Source organism: Elephantulus edwardii, unplaced genomic scaffold (assembly GCF_000299155.1).
Source record: "Elephantulus edwardii isolate Elephantulus edwardi_28Jun2011 unplaced genomic scaffold, EleEdw1.0 scaffold00081, whole genome shotgun sequence".
NCBI classification, from domain to species: Eukaryota; Metazoa; Chordata; class Mammalia; order Macroscelidea; family Macroscelididae; genus Elephantulus; species Elephantulus edwardii.
In genome coordinates this window covers 8,317,879-8,339,857 of record NW_006399831.1, presented here as the reverse complement: position 1 = coordinate 8,339,857, position 21,979 = coordinate 8,317,879, and the positions used below count along the sequence as shown (strand labels likewise).

Here is a 21,979-nt window from a genome sequence, read left to right as displayed (position 1 = left end):
CTATTATACTTAGCCCATAGGTATCATACCTATGGTATGATTGTTCTGCCGATGAAATGCCCCTCAAAAGAATAATCCACACATTTGTAAATACAAATAAGCACTTTATTCCAGAGTAACCACTAGTGGAGGCTTTCTCCCTCTGAAGGAAGGTGGCAAGGGAGAAAAGCCCTGAGTCTCCCCTCCCAATTGCTTTTATGGCTTTCCTGGGTGCCCCTGTCGGGGTGGAGAGATTGAGATCATGGTTGGTGGGTCGGGGGATCAGTCATGTGGATCGGCTTTTGATGGGCTGGCTACTTTGCCCACCTTTAGTCTTTTTGTGTCACTTAGACACTAGTTAATTCTTTACTTTGCAAGGACAGATAAGACTTTACCCAGGGCATTCGTGTTTGCCTTAAGCTAAGAATTTTTATGGCCCACTTCTGCTTCTGGCATTAATGGGGGTTTATAAAAAATGGGGTTTATGCTGCCCCTTCAATGATAACACAAGTAAAACAGGAAAGCAAAAATTTAGAAAATTTAGCAAAGATACCTAGGCAAGTCAAACAATAACTAGTATTTTTCATTTTGAAGATAATACTTAAAGTTCCACTCTATGAATACAAAGCAGATGTTACTTCAAGTATAACTTTTCCCCAGAATAAGAATCTAGCTTGATTTCCTTAAAGGTTTCTTCACTTTTAGCATAATTGAGCTTGCCTATACTTAATTAATTAAATGTCACAGCTCCAATATAATTATTTTATGAATGATTATATTAGTTGTCTTCTGTTTTAATTGCCATGCCACACTTTGCTAAATCGATGACTATCTTAAAATGTTGAATGATGAATATCATGCAATTCCATAAAAAACTAGGGTGAGAAATAAATGGAAAAACATTGTTAATAGTCAAGTTACTTCTAAGAAAATATTTCCTAAATAATGTTGTTCTTAATAAGAATATTTTATTTTTGCTACTAAATACGATTTTGGAAGGTTACTATCTGGAATTGTTTTCAAGATATTAACTTGCAGGAAAGATATCATTTTTTCTTATTGTATAATGAATATTCAGTATTATGGGACTCGTAAAATGTACAGCTTTTAAAATATTTTCAATTATTTGGAGGATTTATTGAAAAAAATTAGAATCTTTCTTAAAGTAATACTATAACAACATATTAATCTGAAAAATATAGAAAGCATTAATGTGTTATATTTTTGTGAATTTTTGTTTCAGTGTAATTTTAATAAAAGAATAAGGACCCTGGTGACGTAAAGTTTAAGTGTCTGACTGTCAATAGACAGCTATGGCACGAAAGTAGACTTAGTCATTTGATCCAAAACCTTTTATGAAGTTCCATTCTTTCACATAAGATCACTATGAATCGTAATTGACTTGGTGGCACATAAAGACAAACAAAAAGATATAGTAGAATCCTGAGTTTTTAACTTACCATATTATCAAACACATTCTGGTATGAAAAGGGTTACTCAATTGTCTTATGGCAAGTCAGTCGTTTTGGAGGTGGTTTTTCATTCCAATGCATTAGTTCCTTTGTCTAGTTAGCTCAGATGACTGGACTAGGGTACAAACCAGAAAAGGTTATTGTTTCAGTTTCTGGGTAAATCATTTCATGTTAATCTCTTTCATAGCCACACAAAGGGAGTGAATGGCTTAAAGCATGGATGCGTTGGCGTTAATTCATCACCTCTGCTGGAGAGATCACCGATAGTACAGGATGTAGGTTTGTGTCAATCCCCATGTTATTAGTGTCAGAATAAAAATAAACACTAAAGAGGAAAAGCTTGACCCTCCAAATGCCAAAAGTGAATTCCCTATAGCTTTCATCTCCATAATATAAGATAATGATCCGATATTCTTTTTATAGTTGCAGTGGTGGCCTCCAGCTGATCACCTGCCTAAAATTACTGCAAGCCTGGTGGGAAGCATTTGGGGAGGCATAGTCATGTTTCCATTTCACTAGGAAATCATTTAGCAAATTACTACTCTTCTGTAAATTACTGTGCTCCATAACATTCATACTGAGAAACTATTTCCTTTTTTTTTATAAAAATTTCAGATTAATGGAGTCTACAATAAATAACCTGTATTTAAAGCACATCAACTCCCAGAATTTAGAGAAAGTGATATGGTACTTCTTGGGTATAATTAAAAACAAATACATTTTATTACTAATATTGAAAAATGACATATTCTCGGTTAGAGTTCATTTGTCATTTATTGCTTGTTTATTTGCTTCCATGTGAAGTGAATGTATGCAGTCTTCCCATGGCAAAGGGAAGCTGCATATTTATATTTAAAGGGAAAAACACTAACTGACATCAGAGAACTATAACCCTGAATTTACACTTGGAAGAGAACACCATAATTAGTAATCAATACAAAGAGTTTAGGAGGAGGGCAGTTTTTATTATACCAAGTCCTGCTTAGATGCCAGTCTGAAAAGAAAGGTAACTCAATCCTTTCAAATTTGTGTTTATATAGGACCATATATGATCTAGAAGATATATAGACTTTTTTACTACCAATAGGACTGTTATATTCAAATGTAGTTACCACTGCTGATGGTGAGACATTCACAAAAGAACTAAATTATTGACCCTTGAAACAAACAAACAAAAAAGAAAACAGAATGCTCTTCATCTTATTCTAGTAGCAAGGACATAGAAAATTTGAGACAGAGGAGAAAGCAATTCTCCAGAGAACTGGGCCCCCATTTAAGGGCTGCCTTGCTGTAATATATGTGCACAGGAAGACATATCATGTAAATCAGCTTAGCTTCATGTGTTGGAGTATCAATAGCAATATGTAAATAGATGTTTGTGTATGTGCTATTAATACATATATATCTTGACATATAAATATGTAATCAAAGTATATAATAATAACTATATATATGTTATTGATTGTCTTCGAGTCGAGCACAACTCATAGTGACCCTATGAAAAAAGGCCTGAAGCAGCTCTACAATCATTAACATTTATCAAAATTCATAGTTTCTGGAGCCATGTCATTTAGGAAGTGGATGCCACTCCTGCTTCCAAACCTGTCATAGTATGTTATTACTGTATGTGCCATATGCAATAAAAACATATTATCAATCTGCATTATAATTAATACATGTTGTTGAGTACCATTGAGTTGGGACTGACTCATAGCTTATCCTCCAGCACATTTTCAGAGGCAGTGAGTCACACAGGAGGAGAGTGACTATCTCTCTTCTACAGAGCAGCTGCTGATTTTGAACTGTATACCATGGGGCTGGCAATGCAATTTCTTACCACTAAGCCTCTAGCATTCCCTCATATTATGTTCTCTTGCTATGAAATAAGCACTTAGAAAAAAAAATTAGAATATATTTTAATTTTCTCAAATATATTATGTAATCAATATGCAATAAATGCTTTTTATCAATATATGTTATAATCAATATAAATTAACAGTATACAGTCTAATCAATACATTTTGCCAATATTTTATAATACTATAACTAACATAAATTCAATAAATATTATCACACAGAGTCTAGTTATAGAGGGTTCCTAAACATATCAAATAACTAGTTTGCTGGCTCAAGGGCCTTGAAAAGATCATTTGGGAAATAATTTAGTCAATTGACATAACCTAGTTCACAAAGATATGAATAGTCTAGCTTCTACTTTGGCGAGTAGCCTCTGAAATCTGTAAATCTTATGAGCAGTCATGTAAGATGTAACTATTGGTTTCTACTCTTATGAAGCAAAAGAAAACGAAGGAAATTAAAAGCAGAAAGAAGGAACTAGGCAATGGAACTAACAGTTCACAGTAACGACAGCCTCTAAATTGATACCCTAAGACCAGAATTATTAAATAGTGTGGCCTCCATTATCACCCTTTCCAGCAAGGAAAACAACGGAAGGTCACAGATGGAACAGGACAAAAATATATAACAAAACTCAAATTCTTAATAAAGATCAGGTCTCTTCAACCAACACTGACTAAAGAAACCCCAAGACGACCCTCCTAATATTTGCTTTATACTTGAAAGGAAGCAGGGCACCTATCAGCCATACAATAGGTAATGTACAAAATAAGCAATATTTCCTGTGAATAATATGTTCTCTTAAACAATTAACTACACTCACTCCTCATTACCTTTCAAAAGACCAAGTGATACATGAAAATCAGCCTTAGGTGAAAGTGGAGGATAAGTATGTGATATCACAAATGTAGAATAACTGCAGCAGTACATAACTGGCAAATTACATGATTATATGACAGATTACTAAAAATCATGGCCCAGCCAACTGACATATAACATTCACTGTCCTAGCCAGTGTTATGTTAACCTCAAACTACACTGTTCATTACGTAAGTGTAGCTAATGTGCGAAAGAGGTGAATAGTATATGTTTTTACTATTATAAATATAAAAATTTGGATAACAAGACAGTAGATAAGTGAGTAATAGATGTATAAAAGAAGCATCAAAAATTAAGATAGATGTCAAGGAGGGGAAGGGATGCTAGATCAATGGATACAAAGCAAACAGATTGGAAATAGAATATTGACATATTGTAAAAATTACAATCAATGGCATGAAACAATTTATAAAAAAATTGTTAGAGGAGAATTTGTCTAAACTTTCACTTTAAACACACTAAAATATTATGAAAAATTTAAAAATAAGTGATGCTTGCTAACTACATCCCTCTAGCAGATTTTTGGAGGCTGTAAATTGCAAAGGAGGAGATTGTCCATCTCCACCAGAGATTCATCCCTTCTTTTAGGAGCACAAATCCCTATGGACTACTCCAGCAGAGCTCCTTGGTTTCTTTTTTTTTCTCTTTCTTTTTATTATCAATTTTCATGAAAATTTTCAGAGATTTTGGATTTCCATTCATTCATTGTTGCACTTTCCAACCCTCCCTGTAGTATACTACCCTCTTGGAAAAGTAAAAGAAAAATTCTTTCATTGTTTTACAATCCCTTCCCCCAGGTCCACTCCACTATGCAGCCTTTGTTCTGGAATCCTGTCCTGATAATAATACCTAATCACATATCCCTTTGAAACAGTTCTCTCCCTCATCTGTTTCAATGCAGAATATATATTATTTATACCCTCTTTCTCAGTCTCTACCCAACCCCAATGTCAGTCCTGTTTTACAATAGTGGCACTATGTAGCATTTGTCCTTTTGTGATTGAGATATTTCACTCAGCATAATGTCTCCAGGGTCACCCATTTTACATGAGTTCCTTGTTTTTCAATGCAGTGTAATATTCCATTATGTAAATATAGCACAGCTTCTCTATCCATTCGTTTGTTGATGAGCACCTAGGTTGTTTTCAACACCTTGCTATTGTGAACAAAGCTGCAATAAACATGGGTGTGCATGTATCTGCTTGGGTGTCAGTTATAGTCTCTTTGTGGTATATTCCCAGTAGTGCAATTGCTGGGTCAAATGGTATCTCTATTTGCAACTTTTTGATAAAGCGCCACACTGCCTTCCACAGTGTCTGCACAATTTTACACTTCCACGAACAGTGTATAAGAGTTGCAGTTTCTCCACAATCTCGCCAGCATTTGTTGCTTACTCTTCTGTTAAATTTTGCTATTCTTATTGGGGTGAGCTCTTTGGTTTTTAAGGTGTTTTTTTCTTTAAAAAAAACCCTGAAGATAGTTTTGATTGTTGTTGTTATGTGCTGTCAAGTTGCTTGTGACTCATAGTGACCCTATGTTCAATAGCCCTGAAACCTGCTCTATCCTGTGCCAGCCTTTCCCTCCCAATTTTCCCATGATGCTGTGTAACTAGTATTGTTCTGCTTACATAGAAAAGAACAAATTCGTTATTTATGAGGATGCTTTAGTCACCAAGACTTAATGCAGACTGAGAACAATTAAAAACGTGTGGGTTTCTTAAAGATAAATCACTTGATATTTTAATAACATTGATGGCAAGTTGGGATCAACTCGTAGCTCTCCCTCTGTTGGATTTCACATAAGAGAATGACCAACTTTCTTCCTCAGTGTAGCTGGTGTATTCAAATTGCCATAGAAGTGTAGCCTCCTAAGGCCTATGCTACATAGTTTGAATGAAAGACAAAATTTTCCTCTTATCAGTTTGGATTTTCTTTCTGCTAACTGGAATGGTATAAAGCACATAGCCTCTAAATGCTGGCTCTTCACCCCACCCTGAAATGTACATGCTGTCATTGTATTACTCCCCCCCCCCTCCCATTGTATTACTTTTTAAGTGTTGAAAGTGGAGGTGTCTCAAGTTTTAAAGGGAAACAGGAAGACATGCTAACATGATTGAGAGGTGGTGACTAGAGGTTCATCTCCCTGAGGAACTCAGGGCATGATGCAGACAAACATGGAATGATAGTCTTGTTGGAAAGAAAAAGCTGATACTTTAGTCTTGAAAAGAGTGCATTGTTGCTCAGCTTCTTTGGAAATATCTTGCTTCTTTGATTCACACCTCCCCTCAAGTCAGTCGTGTTTTCTGAATCTAAAACATTATTTACATAACACAAAATTACTATCTGAATACAATTGATTGTTAGTAAGAAAAATGGGCAAATATTTGGAAGATAAAATAGATTATTTGTAAGTTAGAGTTGATGCAAGGTTTGGTTTTGTACTCCTTGAAGTCTCTTGTATATGTTTCTTTAATCATTGCAAACAGCAAAATTCTGAGTAGAGTTATATTAGTTAAATTCCAGAGAGTTGGAGACCTATACATTGTTGCCTGTAGTGATCGTTCATTCATTAATCCACATTAAAGTACCTGGAATTGTTTGCAAAACTCACTATATCCACTTGAATCACAAATTAAAGCTACAAATGACTTTTTCTAATGATACTTTAAGGAGTAGTTGGACAAGATATCAGTCATACTGTGGATGCAATCTGCTTTCTTTGGCAACTTATTATTAAGGTAAAATGAGAGCCCATCTTGATCTTTCCTTCTGCGGGCGGTTCACAGGAATGCCATGAAACTCAAAGTGAGCAAGGAAGGGCAAACTGTTTCCAGTAAAACAGATTCTTTCCTATGTGAATGTAAATATCGATTTTATAAGAAACAAATAGATTTCATTTTACACGTAGACATTTCAATTGTAATGAAGTAAAATTTGAAACAATTAAAATGGTATCGTGTTTGCAGAGGAGTGAGCACATGAAGAAAATAAAATGTGTTTTGGCTTTCTCTAATTCTTTCCCTCTTTTCCATTTGCAGCTATTCTAGAGCAAGAAAATGAACCTGTGGTCCTATCCTTAGGCCCAGAAATCTCCTTAAACAAGTCACAGTTAGATGACTGTCCAAGGGACTCTGGTTGTTACATCTCATCAGAAAATTCAGATAATAGCAAGGAAGATCTGGAGTCTGAAAATCTGCCGGACATGGTACAGAAGATCACTATCACAGCGCCCAGTGACTGATGGCTCATCTTCAATTGTGTATCCATAGTTCCTTTCCATTTTAGATCTTTTTAAGAACAAAAAAAGATCTAGTAAGACAGAACTATTTATAAATACAACTCCAGAGTTAATATGCTTTAGCCTGATGGATTGCGCCCAAACGTTTACATTGGTTATACATTCAATGACTGTTAATATCACATATATTATTTTAAACCTCACTGTTAATACCTTACCTGCCTGCATTAGAAAAGATTAGTATAAATGTTTTGGTAAACATGGCAGATCCTTTATTTACATTCTTTTACAAGAACAACTTCATAAAATTGGCAAAACCCCCTTTATTTGTATATTATTACCTGCTGGTTTTAATTTTGTGTGTATTATTGAATAATTAGAAAGAGAACATGTCTCAACTCACAGTATTGCTTGCAGTTAAGTAGGCTCCGGCTTGTAGTGATCCGATGTACAGTAAATGAAACTCTGCCCAATATTGCACTACCCTCACGATCTGTGCTGTCTTTAAGTTTAGTGTTACAACCACTGTGTCAATTTATCTCAATGAAGGGTCATCCTTTTCTGTGATGAACCTCAATTTTACCAAGCACAATGTCAGTCTGAGTGGACTGGCCCCTCTTCACAACATGTTCAAAATGTGTGGGGCTAAGTCTCACCACACTTCCTGGTAAAGAACATTCTATATGTACTTCAACCAAGTTAGAGTCTTCGCCAACATCACAATTCTAAGCAGTATCTATACTCATTTTAAAATCTGCCTTGGAATTGTGAGTTAGTATCTGATACATTTTATCTTGATCCACAGTTGAGTTTTAAAATTATTTCTGTTGATTTCTTTCTTATGTGATCTAGTATAACATGCAGATAATCATACATTGTCAATTTGCTTTGGGAAAAGTAATTTGAATACTACTTGTAGATATGCTTTGTTTTTGTTTATAAATAGTTTTCATTCTGAAACACTTTAACTTTAAAAATAAAAAAACATGCACATATTGTACTTTCCAGACCAATGTTCTTTAAGATACTTTAATATTACAGTTAGAGAAATTCTCTTACTCTTGACATACTTTTATGCTTAGTCTTTTAAAAAAATAAATAAATAAACCCCAACCTTTGTCTTCGTGATCCCCACAAAGCTTAGACTCTCTCTTAAACTCCAGATCTTTGAAAGTCATCTTTCTGAATGACCCCCAGTGGCTCTATTGGCCAAGTAGCAAGAAGCTGTGCTGTAATCCTGAAGGCACATAGTTCAAATTCACCAGCTGCTCCACCAAAGAAGGATGAACAATATTCCCAGTGATTGAAAACCTGCTGGAGAGTCAGCTGTAGGCCGGTTGTGACTCGATGGTACACAACAGTACAGACATTAATTAAGGATGCTAAAATCCTTGTTTGTCTCTCCAGATTTCCTCTCCAAATCACTTTCTCTTCTACTTCCAACCTTACTTTTAAATCTGACTAGTTACTTAAAGGAGATATTTTTTTTCACACTATTTCATGGCTAGCTTCCTTTAAAATATTTAATAAGTAATCAACTCGTATATTTCTAGAACAGCTTTCATATGTATGGCTTTATCTCCATTCCCATGGTTGCTGTCTTGCTTTGGATGTGGTTATCTCATGTTTGGAGTATTGCTTTCCAATTTTATCTTATTCACTCTGTGCCCTACCTTCAAATTCTTCTAATCCATTTTCCACAAAGCCTCCAGAAAGATCTTTCTAATCTACAGATGAAATTAAGCACTTTCCTGCTTAAAATTTTTGATGGATCTTCATTTTTTTAGAGCAATACTTAATCTTCTGGGATGAACAGAGTCCTTAAAACGTTTATATCTATCACATGAGTCAGATCTTTCATCTCCACGATTGGCTCTACATCATAGTCCTAACTAACACTGTTTGCACTTCCCTGAAGTCACGGTGAACTTTGTGACTTTTCAAATGCTATTTATTTTATGCAAATAATCCTGCTATTTTCTCTAAGACCAGTGTCCCGCTCTTATCTCTCTTCATATTCATGATGAAATTTGCTTAGATTGGTGGTCTCTTATTTGTGCTTCCATGTCATTTGGTAAACATTATTATTGGTCTTAGTACTCATCATTTTATATGTTATATGACATTTGTGTCTTAGCCCCATACCTTTTCAATTTCCATATGCAGAACAGATCATCTGGGATGCTGGGCTCTGTATGGATAAATGAATCCTCAGGATTGAAGGAAGACTCATCAACAATCTGCATTATGCAGATGACAAAACTCTGCTTGCTGAAACTGAGGAGGACCTCAGGTGCTTGCTGCAGAAGGTCAAGTACTGCAGCCTTCAATATGGATTGAAGCTCAACATCAAGAAAACAAAGATTCTCACCACTGAGCTGATTTGAAGCTTCGTGATAGATGGTGAAGAGATGGAGATTGTTCACAGTTTATTTTGCTTGGATCCACAATCAACATTCTTGGTACCAGCAGCCAGAACATCAAAAGATGAGTTGCATTGGGAAAGTCTGCAGTCAGGGACCTTTCTAAAGCATTGAAGAGCAATGATGTCAGTCTGGAGACTAAGGTGTGCCTGATCCAGGTCATAGTCTTTGCAATTACTTGCTATGGGTCAGAAAGCTGGATAATGACTAGGGATGATAGAAGGAGAATTAATGCTTTTGAGCTGCGGTGGTGGTAGAGAAAAGTATTGAATATGCCATGCCCTACTAGGAGGACAAACAAGTTCGTTGGGGAGAGGGTTAAACCAGGCTGTTCCTTGGAGGCAAGGATTCTGAAGCTTTGTCTGACATACTTTAGACATGTTGCAAGGTGGGACCTGTCATTGGAGAGGGACATCATGCTTGGGAGTGTGGAGGGATAGTGCAAGAGAGGAAAACTCTGGATGAGATGGATTGACTCGATGACTGTGGTAATGGGGTAGATGTGTCAGACAATGACGTTGGCTTAGAATAGAGTAAGGTTGTACATAGGGTTGCTATGAGTCACAAGTGACTCAACAGCACATAGCAACAACAGCAACCATAACATTTGCCCTTCCACAAACTTGGGACCTCTTGAGACAAGATTATTTTATCTTTTTAAGTCTGTGTTACATAAATGACTTTGGGCAATCTCCTCCCAAGTGATTAACGTCCTCTGAAAATCAGCCAGAAGGTCAGCTCTGAGTTGATTCTGACTCTATGGTACAGAGCAACAGAAATGGTAGCCTAGTGATAAGATTCTGAACTGCAATCCCAAAGGCATACTGTTCAAATCCATGAGCAGGTCCACAGGAGAAGCATGGACAATCTCTTCCCAAGCTATTACTGCCTATGAAAATCTGCTAGAGGGTAAGCTATGGGTCAGTTTTGACTCAATGGCACACAGCAACAATAGTGTCACACAAAAGGCATTTAGAAAGTGTTCATTATGGTACCTTAAAAATTATTATTAGCACCACAACAAGATAAAGGTAAACAACTCAACTGAAAAATGGGCACAGGACATGGACAGACACTTCACCAAAGAAGACATTCAGATGGCCAACAAGCACATGAAGAGATGTTCAAAATCCTTAGCTCTAAGAGAGATGCAAATCAAGACAACTATGAGATATCATCTCACCCCAGTAAGAATAGCAAAATTTAACAGAACAGCAAGCAACAAAGCAACAAATGCTGGAGAGGTTGTGGAGAAACTGGAACCCTTATTCACTGTTGGTGGAAGTGTAAAAAAAAATGGTGCAACGACTATGGAAGGCAGTATGGCGTTTTCTAAAAAGTTGCAAATAGAAATACCATTTGACCCAGTAAATCCACTACTGGGAATATACCCAAAGAAATCATATCCAGCACCCAAGCAGACACATGCACGCTCATGTTTATCTTGGTTTTGTTTAGAATAGCAAAGAGTTGGAAACAACCTAAGTGCCCATCAGCAAACAAATGGATCGAGAAGCTGTGGTATATTCACACAATGGAATACTATGCTGCATTGAAAAACAAGGAACTCATGAAATAGTACTCAAAATGGATGACCCTGGAGGACATTATGCTGAGTGAAATATCTCAGTTACAAAAAGACAAATATGGCATAATGCCACTGTTATAAAAGAGGACTGACATGATTAGATATAATTGTTATGACAGGAGTCCAGAGGAAAGGTAGCATAGTGGAGTGGTTTTGGGGGGAGGGATGGAATAACAATGAAAGAATTTTTTCTTTTACTTTTCAAAAATGAAAAGTGAATTGGCGGTGGGCAGGGAAAAAAGTGCAACAATGAATGAATGGAAATTCAAAATCTCTGTCAACTTTCATTAAAATCAATTTTTTAAAAAAGCAAAAAACATTGAAGGAAAATTATTTTGTGCAACAAATGTAATGCTCCAAGTGAATACATGACCTTTGACAAATCAATAAAGGAAAAGAAAAGAAAAACAAGGAACTCATGAAATATTATACAAAATGGGTGACCCTGAAGGACATTATGCTAAGTGAACAATCTCAGTCACAAAAAGACAAATATAGGGCCATTGTAAAATGGTGTTGAGGGAAGACTGAGAAAGAGGGGATAAATAATGTATACGTCATTGAAACAGATAAGGGAGAGAACTGTTAAAAAGGGATATATGATTAGGTATTATTGTCATGACAGGAGTCCAGAATGAAGGCTTCACAGTGGAGTGGACTTGTGGGGAGGGACTGTATAACAATGAAAGAATTTTATTTTTCAAAGAGAAGAGCGAATTATGGGGAGGACAGGGTGAGCAGGGAGAAAAGTGCAACAATGAATGATTGGAAACCCTAAGTCTCTGTAAACTTTCATTAAAATTAATAAAATAATAATGATTATTACTCTTTATTCCATTTTCATATGTAGTCTGTTCAGACTTAAAAATAATACTCTTCCAAAGCTGTCTAAGTTTTTTTGAGACACATAAAACATATTACTTTCAGAAAAATTAAGAAATAAAAAGTCTTCTTTCCAATGCTGGAGGTATTGCAGTAATGTCTACTAGTACACTTTTCCAGATCCATGAGATTTAATTGCATAATTAATTGCCATGAATAAAAACATACCTTCTTCTACTCTTTCTTATTCTATGGGAATAGTGTTGTTCAATCCCTAATTTCCAAAATTCTGCCTTTGTCATGATTCTTCTCCACTATTGTTACCACTGTTGTTGTGTGCCAGTGGAATTGACCTGTAGCTGACCCTCCAACGAGTTTTCTCAGGCAGTTAATCACCTAGGAGGAGATTGCATGTCCTTCCCTACAAAGCAGCTGCTGGGTTTGAACTGTGCACCTTTGGGATTGCAGCATAACTTCTTACCACTAGACCACCAGAGACCTACAAGGAGATTATTTTAGGAAGTACTTAGGCATGGCACATCACTGACTACCATTTTTAAACTTTAATCAGCTTGTAGCCTGAGGAAGGTGAGGAGTGTACAATTTCTTTATGGAGATTCTAGGAAACCATAGGTTGGGAAGAATCTAAAGAATGACTTGATTATAAAGTGATGGAAATTGTTTAGTGAAACTTACTAAAACACAACTTCAGTTCTTTAAAAATCAAGAGCTGGTGCTCAATTAGGCTTTCAGAAAATGCTTTTGAATAGAAGAAATGCAGAAACTACAAGGGCGTGAAAGCAGAAAAAGAGAAATTTCGTGCACTCAAAGATGGTGAGAGAGAAGTGGGGACACCATGAGGTAAAAGTTGCAAGAAGATGGGCTATGGTGGGAGTGCAGAACTAAAAAAAGACAGATGTGCTACAAAAGTATTAACCACATGAAGTGAGAGCTGCTACCTGTACTTAACCTCCTGGATTCCTACCGTTGTAGCTTCACCATCCTGACCATCACAACCCAAGCCCACTGCCTTTAAATTGATTCCAACGAACAACAACCCTCCATCAGATTGCCAAGGCTATATATGAAACTTTAAATGACAAATATACACCTTCCCTGGAGGAACTGGCAGATTCAAATTACCAACCTTTTAGTTACCTGCTCAACTGACTATACGCTCTATGCCACTATGGATGAGGAAACCACCCAAAAGAATACAGGATTTTCTTCTTGACCATGAAAAGCTGTAGAAAGAGGGATGGGGCATGCTATTACCTTTGATTAAGGGAGAAACATTAGTCTGGGCTGGTTAATAAAAGGGTGACATTTGAATATTTATAGGATGATCACACTAACGAGCTTTGTATTTCTAGACAGAAAAGTGGTAGAATGAGCTATAATTCCTAATATATTTTTATTTACTTCATAAACACGATTTATATATAGATAGACCATATTTATTGTCCAAGTCCATGCCCAAAATGACTGTTTAGGCCACATCCTCTTCATGGAACCCTCTTGAGTCCTTAAATAATATGTACATAGTTATGAAATCTCTGGGGGTGAAATTATTATTATTCTGATGCTTGATATTTTATACATTTGCAATTTGAAGTATGCTAGATTGTTATTGGTTTTAGGTGCCTTCAAGTAAACTGGAATATATAACAACACTCTGAAGAACAGATGTGGCCCTGCCATATCATGCACTAAACTCACAATCTTGTTCATGCTCAGCTTCACTGTAGCAGCCACAGTGAGAATCGATTTTGTTGTAGATGATTTTCCTCTTTCTTTGACCTTTCCAAACATGTTATCTTTTTCCAAGGACTGTACCCTTCTGAGAACATCCCCAGAATATGTGACATGAAGTTTCACCATCTTTGCATCTTAGGAGCTCTCTGGTTACACTTCCTACAAGACAGCACCGTATATTCTCTTGGCAGTCCAGGGATTAGTCAATATTCTCTACAATTCAAAGGCATTGCCTGATTCTTCTTTTATCTTCCTTATATATTGTCCAACATTACATGATTAAGGATGCTTTATTCTACATGATTAGATAACATGTTCCTAACAGGTTTTTATGGTTTGTGTTTTTAAACACAAAATTCAGACCATTTCAATGAATAATTTTATATTGCTGACACAAATGGGACTATACCACAATCCTAAAGCATTTTATCAGAAGCACCGTTTTAAATTAAACATTGCCAAGAGAGTTAGTTAAGATCCAGAATAACTTTTAAATTCTCTAAATGAAAGGCACCAAAATAATCAGGTTTTAAAGAATATCCAGTTCTCTGAGGTTACAGTCAAATGCCTCACAACTTCCTGAGTGGGGCCAAATTGATGACATTGCATGTTGAGAAATTTCCGTTGCAAGCATAAGTTCTGAGAAAAATATTATGAAGAAATTTTAGGTACTACATCACCAACCCTTTCTTCCCCCTTCACACACACGCACATCCATCCCTCAAACAAAAACCACCAGATAGCAAATCAGCATGCAGATTTCAAGTTCTCCTTCATAAAATAGGAAGTCATGTGAAAGTTATCTAAAGGTTGAAAGAAAAATGCAGAAAGGCTAAATATAGCTGGAATAGCAGTAGCTTTTATATTTGACTAGAATACTTGGTTATTTGACTAGAAATAAAAAGGAAGTAACCCTCACTTCATCCTACTGTCATTTTGCTTGGGTTTCTGATCATACTCACCATAGACCTAATGAACGGACTACAGGTTCTAGAGTTGACCCATCTGGCTTAAAACTTTTGATCATGGTTAAATCTTTAACCTTTAGGCATAAATATATTCATTTGCAAAACATAATTAACATATTGACCCTGTTTCTGTGTCAATTAAAAGAGATACAGCAAAATGCGTATGTTATTAGTATGTGAACAAAATCACTATTAATAGTGTGTTCACTCATCACACTGTTTCTACTGAAGCCTGGACAGAAAATGGAAGCAGTTCAGATGCTGCATAGATCCAGGCTTGGATTTGCAAGAATTTGAAATGCTTAAGAATCGAATTGATAAGGTATTATGGTTATCACAAAGGTCCACAATTAAGGGTGCATAGTGGAGTGTACTTGGGGCAGTGGGAGGGGTGCACGGGGATTGTATATCAAAGAAAGAATTTTTCTTTTCCTTTTCAAAGAGAGGTGAGAACTGGGGTGGGGGAGCAAGGGGGGGGCTGGACAGGGAGAAAAGTGCAAAAATGAATGAATGGAAACCCAAAATCTCTGTAAATATTCATTAAAATTATGGAATTTTTAAAAAAAGGGAAAAAAAGAATCTAATTGAAAACAAGGACATGTATATTACCCAGAAGCAATGAAAAAGACCCACTTAACAGACCTGCTCAATTTCACAAAAATGTTATTATTCTTGTCCAGTTTAAGACGTCATTGCTTTTTTTTCTCTGATTCTTCATCCTTGAAACAGTATACAATTTAATAAATGATTGAATATATAAATTAAAGCCTACATTAATTAATTGATTGATTGATTAAGTAATTGATTGATTGATTGATTGATTGATAAAAGATGTAAGAGTCTTACTGTTATTCCTGTACTGCGGGACTATTGTCCATGAAATTATAGAAGTTACAGCTGATTACCTAAACAATAACATGCCTCTGGAAACTCTAGAGACATAGAGAAATGATGATAATTATATAACAGGGTTCAGGTCTTTTGTTCATAATGTTGGTATGAGTCGTGCTCGACTCGATAACACTGGACAACACCATCACCACCAACAGCTGATATTGTCCTAAGCAACAGAGAAGCTCTTAGAAAATAGTCATACATACAGAGATTTACAAAACATGATAGCATAGTCTGAAGGGAGTTGCTCTGCTAATCCAAAGGTCCATACCACTTTTGAGGTTCAAAACACCACTGGTTCTTTGGGAAAAAGATAGATAATCCTTTCTCCTCTGTTTTACTAACTTAGAAATTAACTTGAGGGTCAACTATCGGTTCCAACTCATTGGCAATGATTGACTAGTAAAATAGGTATTTAAGTAAATTATCTACCCCTATGGAAAACCAAGTACCCAGAGAACGAGAATATCAAAATAAGAGGGTTTTTATTTTCTTCCCTCTTGCTTTCTTTATTTAGCAGAATTCCATTTAAATTACAGCAGTTAGAATATCAGAATGTCTGTGTGATCTATATCATAAATTAAGAAGCCATGAGGCTAGAATCTTAAAAATTACATTAGTATAAAAAAAATTACATTAGTATGCTTGGTGATCTTGTTTGACCTTCTAGGGTCTCTGGATACGTGAGTGTAGAGCACCATTTCCTTCTAGGGAAGGGGTAAATCCTGATGCATACAACTAGAAGAATAGTTTCCCCTCTGAGTTCTTGGGCCCTGGGCCAAGGGAATGGGCAGGAATAATTCCATTTGCAGAGTAAAATGGGGTGAAAAGCACTTCTGGCACACTTTGTCCATATAAATTATACTTGTTTGCAATTCATCAACTCCTTCGCTCCTTTATATCCATATGTAATGTAAATGATCATCTTTCTCTGAAGCTCCGTAATGATGCACAGCTCAAAAATGTGATAGAATCAGCTAAAAGAGAGCAGATGGAAGTTTTTCCCCCAATATGCATATTCATTAAAAAATAGAGAACTCAACACAAGGAGATACATAAGTTCTCGTACCCGGGGGCTGCATGAACTTATGTACGGAAGTTAGTTGATTTTCTGCAACTATTCATTCTCTAAACCTTTTACTCATTTATTCCTGGAGCAACCAGTGAAAATGATTTGGAAAAAAATCTGTCTCTCTGTATTTCCATTTGTGTTTTTATTGCACCTTAGAATTCATGATTCTGAAAGTAATGGTTAAATATTTTACTGGAGAAATATAATTAGATAGCAAACCACGTAAAAAGTTAAAGGCTTCAATGTTCCACCAGCAATACAGATTCTAGACATTTAAAGGCATAGTATTATAGTGGAAAAAAATACTTTTAGTGAAGATTGTTTTGGTTTTGTTTTTAATGTCCGATTAGTTGGGGGCAATGGTAGCTTTTTACCTGTACTGAGAGTAAAAATTGTGTTAAAATAATGAAACTCAATGAATCAGGGGATATTGTGACCATAATAGACCGCTCCCCAAAAAGAATTATGTAAAAGAAATAGCCAAAAACATGGGGCCAGAATAATTTATAAAAGTGTTGTGAATATGGGTCTTAATTTTTTTTTTTAAAATGGATTCATCCAATCAGAAATCATAAACGACTGTGAATCACATTTCCGTATTTCCATTCACAACCACTTTCTACACATTAACTCCTGGTATCTAATCAGGAGAGAGCTAACTTGTATGGTCTATATTATTGAGTAGTGTCTTCAAGATGCTTTTGAAGATCAGTGAGTAAGAAATATTATCATAAATCAAGAAGAGAGGAAATGAAGGTATTTATTCTTCCCATGAAGTTGTCTTGGGCTGGTTGCTTCCCTTAATTGAAAATCATAGCTCTTCTAACTACTCGTTTATTTTTAAACTTTTACTTAATAACAGTTCTGTGGTACTTAACTTCCATTACCTCCACAGTGCTGACTGAGTCTCAAAATTCCAACTTGCCCACACACCTTTGTAATGGTTGTTCTTACATATCATTGAGTTGTAACTGGTTTATAGCTGACCTTTCACTGGATTTTCAGAGACAGTAAATAAGCACCAAAGGAGATTACTAGTCTTTTTTCCACAGAGCAGCTGGCAGATTTGAACTGTATGTCTCTGTGTTGGCAATACAACTCCTTATACCTAGGACACCAGGCTCCACACCTTTGCAGTTGTTGTTGTTATGTGCCATCGAGTCCTTTGCGACTCATAGCGACCCTATATACAACAGCCCTAAACCCTGATCTATCCTGTACCAATCACACTACCTCTGACACACCCATCCCGATTACCCCAGTCACTGAATCAATCCACCTCATAGAGGGTCTTCCCCTCCTGTGCTGTCCCTCCACCCTCCCAAGCGTGATGTCCTTCTTCAAGGACCGGTCTCCCCTCACAACATGTCCAAAGTATGTCAGACAAAGCCCCAGACTCCTTGCCTCCAAGGAGCCACCTGGTTTGACCCTTTCCAGGATGAATCTGTTTGTTTTCTTGGCAGGCCATGGTATATTCAATACTCTTCTCCAGCACCACAGATCAAAGGCATCCATTCTCCTTCTGTCCTCCCTAGTCATTATCCAACTCTCTGATGCATAACAAGTGATTGCAAAGACCATGGCCTGTATCAGGTGCACTTTAGTCTCCAGAGAGACACCATTGCTCTTGAGTGCTTTAGAGAGGTCCCTAACAGTAGACTTTCCCATCACAATACGTTTTTTTATTTCCTGGCTGCTGGTGCCAAGAATGTTGACCGTGGAGCCCAGCAAACTGAAGCTGTGAACACCCTCAATCTCTTCACCATCCATTCTGATGCTGCCAATTGGCCCAGTGGTGAGAATCTTTGTCTTCTTGACATTGAGCCTCAGTCCATTTGTTCTAAACAAGTCTTCCTTGACTTATACTACTTTGATTATATGTCCTGTTTTCTGTGTTAGTCCTTAGTACATCAACCCAGCAACATTCATGATTTCCAGTTGCTGAAGTCCTGTTCTTGAATACAAAATACGGTGCATTATGATTACAACATAACTTTCTTCATACAGCCTGAGGCCATTTATTTCTATTTCACTTCAACTTCTGTCCCAGTTGGTAATCAAGGAGATTCAGGTTAAAACATTTCTGAAAATGTCATTGTAACTCATATCCTATATCCTATATGTCTCTCTCCCATGTATTTCTCCTTTTTCTCAAGCATCTTGGAATCCCAAGAATTGGTTGACTGGCAACATATGAACTCATGGTCTAGTTAATTGAAAGCACATTGGCTCATCCTTTTACTAACACCCTTTTACTAACACCTTTTACTAACATCCTTTTACTAACACACTGTCAACTCAACTATAAAATACAGGGTAATTCCCGCAGGTACAATATATAATTTACCAAAAATCATTATCTATTAAGGGTATATAATAAGGCCACAGGAATTGATGGAATATAAACTGAGGTATTTCAGCAAAAATATACAGTCTTGGGCATGCTCACTCATCTATGTCAAGGAATATAAAAGACAGCTGTCTGATCAATTTATTTGAATAGACACATAATTGTTCCTGTTTTTTAAAAAATATAGTGATATAACACAAAGTAATAAAGTTACTGAAAAATAATACTAATATTACATGTAAGTAAGACCTTGCTTAGGATTATTAAAGGTTATTGGAAGAGTACATCAACAAAGAACTTTAAAAAAATTCAAGCTGGACTCAGAAGTGGTCAAAGATCAATGGAAAGTATTGATGATCTCAGATGGATCCCAGTTGAAGGCAGAGAACGTTTACTTCTGTTCTATTTTCTGTAAGGACATATTTGACTGAGTGGATCATGATAAATCACTTTGAACATGTTGCTATGAGGGATTATTCCTTGGAGAGGGACATGATGCTGGAAAGGGTGGAGAGTCGGCAAAGGAGGGGAAGACCCTTAACCAGGTGGATTGACATGGTGACTGTTGCAATACACTCATGTGTCAGGAAGTATAACGATGACACAGGATAGAACAGAGTTCAGATCTTTTGCTCATAGGGTAGCTATGATTCGTACTTGACTCAACAGCACCAAACAACAACAATTAAGAAGAATGAGGATTTCAGAATATAAGCTGCAGTCATGAAAAATCTGTACCTAGAGAAGAAACATCTGTTTGAAGAGAACAAAAGCACATCAAATGATTTAAAATCAGGATAGGTTTGTGTCATGTTTATATCCTTTATCAATATCTATTTTCTTTCATTTGTATGTTGTTGTTACTATTGTTGCTGTTGCTGTTGCTGTTGCTGTTGTTGCTGTTGGGCACCATAGAATCTGATTTAACTCATAGCTGAATCTCCAGTGGGTTTTCAGAGGCAGTTAATCACATGGAAGATTGCGTATCCTCTCATGGAGCAGCTGGGGCCTCCAACTGTATGCCATCAGGATTGCAGCACAGCTTCTTGCCACTAGGCCACCAGAGCATCAAGATTGAGTAAGACTCAGAAACAATATATGATGGCACAACTTGCCTGCAGAAAGTAAAGAATACTTTCTGAAGAAGATAAAACATTAAAACTTTAAATATGGATTACTTCTCAATATAATGAAAACACAGAACTCCTTACCTGTGGACCATTAGGGAACATCATAATAAGTGGAGAAAAGATTGAAATTGTCAACAATTTCATTTTGCTTGAATCCACAATCAACACCCATGGCTGTTGTTATGTGCTTTCAAGTTGAGTATGACTCATAGCTATTCTGTGAACAATAGATCTAAACCTAGTAGCAATCAAAGATCAAAAGGCATATTGCATTAGGCAAATCGACTGTCAAGGAGAGTTCGAAAGAGCAAAGTTGTCAGTTTAATAAAAAAAGGTTTACCTGAACCAATTTACACTATTTTCAATTAATAAGAAATATCAGAGACAAATTGATGCTTTTGAACCACAGTGCCTGTGAAAACTATAGAATTTACCAAGGACTTCCAAAAGAATAAATCAGTCTTGGAAGAAGTCAACAAGAGTGCTTCATACAGAGAGGGATATTGAAACTTCATCTCACATACTTTGTGTGTATTGTCAGATAGCACTCATTCCTTAGAGAATAGGATCATCCTGCTGCAAAAGGTAGAAGATCAATGAAATAGAAAAAGACCTTCAACCAGATGGACTGACACTGAAACTCCAACAATAAACTTGAGCGCGATGGAGGCCACGAGGATGTCACAGAACAGGACAAGATTTCAACCTGTTGTTTATATGGTCATTATGACTAGTATCCTAAACTAGAGGGCATCTGTAAGCAACAATTAATTACTGTAGTTGCTATTAAAAGGTTTAACTGTAAAGTTTTTTAATAGATATAATACTGAAAACAACAAAACTAATAGTTGGTGGAGTTGCTTAGGTACAACTAAAAATGCCACGTTTTTGTGTTTTGTTTTGTTTGGGGTTTTTTTTTGTTGTTGTTGTTAGGAGATTTAGGATTATCAGAGTTTTACAGCACATACCAGCTAATTGGTCTAACAAGGAGTTTAGGTGTCAGTTTGACTTCTAGTGCATTCTGGTGTCTTAAAAGCTTCCGTGATGTTAGCACAGTTGGTTGGTTTGGTTTTTAAGTATTTGTTTTGGGCACAAGGCATTTCTGAAATTTTATAAACTTTTATTTAAGAGGAATTTTTAAAGGAAATGGCTTTTTTCTTCTTTTTTTTTTTGAGGGTATAAAGGAGGGACAGACAAGTGACCACTTCTTAAGTGGAATATTCTAATGAGCTACCTTTTTGTAAGTGCCATGTTTATTACCTAATCATCCCAAGTTTTGCATTGATGTCTGACTGCCACTCTTTTCTTTCAAGAACAGTGTTTTTGTAGTAGAATCACTGGTTTATACAAAGCTTTATTTAGGGGGTAAAGTTAAGCTGCTAAAACCCCATGTTGGCTGCTCCTGTTGAAATACTGTGCTTTGAGAGTTAAAAAAAAAGAGTTAATTCTTTGTCTTAAAGAATTTTAAGAAAATGAGTTAGTCATGAGTCTTATTCATCTTTCAGGAAACATATTGATTGGTCTTAAAGACTAGACAGTCCAGTAAATGGTGG

At 36.2% G+C, this 21,979-nt stretch overlaps 1 protein-coding gene across 1 annotated transcript in view; it reads left to right on the top strand.

The window, feature by feature from the left end:
• Positions 1-7,427, top strand: part of SAMSN1 (SAM domain, SH3 domain and nuclear localization signals 1) — an 83,914-nt gene extending 76,487 nt beyond the window's left edge. The window contains exon 8 of the mRNA XM_006889815.1: positions 7,225-7,427. Within this exon, the coding sequence (XP_006889877.1) occupies positions 7,225-7,427 (203 nt within the window). The remainder of the gene's footprint in view (positions 1-7,224) is intronic.
• The last annotated feature ends 14,552 nt before the right edge of the window (positions 7,428-21,979 follow it).